This window comes from Oryzias melastigma, linkage group LG16 (assembly GCF_002922805.2).
Source record: "Oryzias melastigma strain HK-1 linkage group LG16, ASM292280v2, whole genome shotgun sequence".
Taxonomy (NCBI): domain Eukaryota; kingdom Metazoa; phylum Chordata; class Actinopteri; order Beloniformes; family Adrianichthyidae; genus Oryzias; species Oryzias melastigma.
The window spans coordinates 18,161,067-18,165,288 of NC_050527.1; the positions used below are offsets into that span (position 1 = coordinate 18,161,067).

The 4,222-nt window shown below is 53.2% G+C and overlaps 1 protein-coding gene across 3 annotated transcripts in view; it reads left to right on the plus strand.

The window, feature by feature from the left end:
• LOC112143474 (spectrin beta chain, non-erythrocytic 1) overlaps positions 1-4,222 on the plus strand; it is a 22,980-nt gene that overhangs the window by 4,696 nt on the left and 14,062 nt on the right. For all 3 annotated transcript variants that reach the window (XM_024267490.1, XM_024267491.2, XM_024267492.2), the window contains 6 exons: positions 1,686-1,837; positions 2,244-2,417; positions 3,543-3,634; positions 3,704-3,784; positions 3,851-3,966; positions 4,052-4,164. In XM_024267490.1, the coding sequence (XP_024123258.1) occupies positions 1,686-1,837; positions 2,244-2,417; positions 3,543-3,634; positions 3,704-3,784; positions 3,851-3,966; positions 4,052-4,164 (728 nt within the window). The remainder of the gene's footprint in view (positions 1-1,685; positions 1,838-2,243; positions 2,418-3,542; positions 3,635-3,703; positions 3,785-3,850; positions 3,967-4,051; positions 4,165-4,222) is intronic.

A 4,222-nucleotide genomic window follows, 5' to 3' on the forward strand; every position in this document is an offset into this window, starting at 1 on the left:
GGTCCTCGCTCGGGGGGGTTCTGTCTCAGCTCAGTGTGGGACACGGGGAGGAAGTCTTTATGGCCACAGAGTTCGGCCCGATCCGAATACTCCCCTTCTCCCTCCCCCTCAGCCCTCCCCCTTGATTTGGAGTGGCAGTAGAAGTCAAAGTTGTGTCCTGATTATTATTTTTTAAGTTTCACACTCCGAACAGAGAGGTCCAAAGTCCGCTATCGCGAGAGTAAACCGCATCGCGCGAAGAAGCTTTTCTTCTCTTTGGTGCGCTCTGAACCACAGAAGTTTACATTCAAATGTAAGTAATGACTTTATGTAGTAGTGGGACCTTTTTAAAGTTATAAAAACACTGTTGTTATGGATATTAAACCGCTGGAAGCGCCGCGCTAATGCTAGCAGACTGTTGATGTTGATGACGTCATTGAACAGAAGTCACGTTTGAAATATTTACACTATTTTTTCATCACCCTCCGTTTGGAGCGAATACGGAGGGAGAAACGAGGGGAGGGAGAAGGGGAGTATTCGGATCGGGCCTTCCTCTGGGTCCGTGGCTTGATGTCGGGGGAGGGGCAAAGGAAATGCAGGATTCTGATTGGTCCTCTCAGCTGTCAGTCTGGACTTCAGCTTCCAGTTCTTCTTCCATGCTGAGGGCTCGTTGTACTGAGCAGAATTACCCAGAAGCCCCTGGGCCTCGTCCCCACTGATCACCTGGAGGCAGAAGATGGACTTTTCAGAAGCTCCGCCCACATTGTTGAGGCAGCTGTGATGTCATCTCGTTCAGCTAAAGAGTCAGGAGTTCTACATCCGTCTTCTTTCAGAGGTTTGGTTTACCCGTGAACGTGGCGAGCTCGCCGCTGCCACTCAACCTGCCCGGTTTGGGGTTTGGTTGGTTTCCTCTCAGCAGCAGTGTTGCCCCCTTCTGGGTGGGATGCTGGCCCTCAGGGGCGTGCACGAGATGTCTGAGGGCGGGGCCACAAGAGGGCAGCAAAGACCCATTTTAGTGAAATGTAAATTTTAAGCCTCAACAGATCCTCAGCTGTGAGGAGGAAAAGTTAATTCACGTCGTCGTCCTGAAACTCGACAGACTCGGTTCTGCAGAAACAGGTTTAGTGAAAATACCGAGAGATTTCCTCAAACGTTGCTGGTTCTGCTCGTGTTTGTGTCGATCCTCCACAGCTCCTCTCATCGTCCTCAGAGTTTCCAGCTCCACACCGTCAGCTTTCCTCTTTTTATCCTGTTAAAGTTGAAATGTTTTCAACATTTCCTGCATTCTGGGTCCAGCCGGACCCAAAGAGCTGATTCTGGTTCTGAACTCTGATCCTCAGACTGTTGATGTGATTTTATTACCAAAGAAGAAGAATCTGAACTCCAATCAGAAACCAAAACATTAAATCTATTAACTCAGAGCTGCAGTGAAGAAGCTACAAACTCCCCTAAAAGTAGCTTCTTTTATTTTGAAAATTACCCCATATTTTATTTTATATTTCCTGTCCGTGCGCGATGTTGTGAAGTGCTCAGACGAAAGCAGAAAAACAGACTCCTTGACTAATAAAGAACGTTTTTCTGAAAACTGAAACACATCGGAGCTCGTCCAATCAGCGGACGGCGACTACACTTACAGGATCTGGTCTGGTGCTGCTGGATTGTGGGCGGAGCCACCTCTTCTGCTTCACTCCTGTGTGTGTCTGCAGATGAGCGGGAGGCGGTGCAGAAGAAGACCTTCACCAAGTGGGTGAACTCCCACCTGTCCAGAGTGTCCTGCAGGATCACCGACCTCTACCTGGACCTGAGAGACGGCCGCATGCTCATCAAGCTGCTGGAGGTTCTGTCCGGAGAGCGGCTGGTAACGCCAACACGCCGCACTGACGACGCCTGAACCCAAAGTTTCCTGTCCCGCTCTCAGCAGAGCGCCCCCTGCTGGCCGTACAGTAGCTTTGGAAGGCGGGGTCACTGACAGCCATTCCATTGGCTGCTGTGTGCAGAACGAGGCGTGCCTTAAGGTAGGCGGGGTTAAACGTGATTAACCCCGCCCGCACTGAGGCACGCCTCGGTCTGCACACTGCAGCCAATAGTGGTTCCATCAGCAGAGCTGAAGGTCCAAAGCCTCGATGCTGCAGAGGGTCGATGGTTCCGAATGGTTCCGCTCTCTAGAACCAGAACCATGTAATCAGTCAGCTGTGGGAGGGGCCAGCTGAGACTGGATGCTGTCTGAGCATGTGCAGTTTGACCCGTCTGCGCTCTGTCTGCAGCCGAAGCCCACCAAAGGCCGGATGCGCATCCACTGCCTGGAGAACGTGGACAAAGCTCTGCAGTTCCTGAAGGAGCAGCGGGTCCACCTGGAGAACATGGGCTCGCACGACATCGTGGACGGGAACCACCGGCTCACGCTGGGCCTCATCTGGACCATCATCCTGCGCTTCCAGGTAAGCTGGAGAGCAAAACACCACAGCAGTCTGTGCAGGTAGAGAGCAGCCACGCCCCTTTCATAGAACAGCCGAGGGTGTGGCCCTAAAACCAGACAGGTGACAGGTGAGGCTCAGAAACTTCTGTCCAATCAGAGTTTGTGACGTCTCAGAGGAGTCTGTGAACAGTGAAGGTCTACAGATAAGCTGCAGATCTTCCTTAGACCCCTCCCCCTGGAAAACCCCGCCCGCTGTAGGAAGTGACCAAAGCTGGAAGTTGTGCATCTGCGTTTCTGAAGGTCTTCAGCGAAGTTCCTCAGGATCCAGACTGGAGGAACGTCAGGAGACGACTGCGAAGCTGGAGACACGACTCATGAGGTTCAAGGCAGCAGCCATGTCTGCTGGGGGCGGGGCCTAGGGACGCCGCACCCCCAGGTGCAAGTTAGGGTCACCTTTCCGGTTTGAGGAGGGAAAAAGCTTCTCTAGTTTGTGCTTGATGTGGTCTCATCGTTCACAGCTTATCGCTACATTTACCAGCAATCACAGCTGCTCGTCGAATCCTGCTGACCTTTGTGGGAGGGGCTTGTTTGGAGCACATTGGTAAAAATGTTACAGCGGTTAAACGATGACATGAAGAGAATTCGAAGTGTTGATGGGCAGGAAAAGAGGAGGTGAACTCGAAACATGACTGAGATTTTTCTGATGGTGGGCTGTGCAGACGCTGTGCAGACGCTGTGCAGACGCTGTGCAGACGCTGTGCAGATGGAATGCAGATGCAATCAAAGGCTGTGCAGACGCTGTGCAGTCGCTGTTTTCAGACAAGGCGCAAATGCTCTGCAGATGTGCCGCAGACGTGGCATAGATGTGCAGACACGGCGCAAACGTGGCGCAGATGCTGTGCAGACGTCGCAGACAGTGTGCACAGCATCGCAAACACTGTGCAGATGCAGCGCAGATGTGGGGCAGACGCTGTGCATACGTGGTGCAGACGCTGTGCAGATGCAGCCCAGACGTGGCCCAGATGTCTGTAAAGCGCAGTTCTGGTTTGAGCGTCTGCAGTAACAATCAGACTCACAGCTGCTGGACGGACTTGAACTGTTGATGAGGAAGAGGATGATGAGGAACACGTCTGCTCTCTGTCTGCAGATCCAGGACATCAGTGTGGAGACGGAGGACAACAAGGAGAAGCGTTCGGCCAAAGACGCGCTCCTGCTGTGGTGTCAGATGAAGACGGCGGGGTGGGACTCTTCGCCGCCGCGTCTGCTCATCTGCAGTCGCTAAGACTAACCACTGCTCATCTTCCTCAGATATCCCAACGTCAACATCCACAACTTCACTACCAGCTGGAGAGACGGCATGGCCTTCAACGCTCTCATCCACAAACACAGGTGAGGGGGCGGGGCCTGGTCCACCTGACGGCTGGGGCTTTGCGTGAACGTGTTTGTTGTTTTCAGACCGGATCTAATCGACTTCGACAAACTGAAGAAGTCCAACGCTCACTACAACCTGCAGAACGCCTTCAACCTGGCGGAGCAACATCTGGGCCTGACCCGGCTGCTGGACCCAGAAGGTACTGAGTGGCCTGAGCTCCGCCCCCTCCATCCTTCTGTGTGTCTGGATGCTCCTTCTCTCTTTGTCCCTTCGTTTCCTCACAGACATCAGCGTGGATCATCCGGATGAGAAGTCGGTCATCACCTACGTGGTGACGTACTACCACTACTTCTCCAAGATGAAGGCGCTGAAGGTGGAGGGGAAACGGATCGGGAAGGTGAGTCGGAGAAGGACCGCTGACCCCTCCCACACCACTGGTGACCCCTACCCTAACA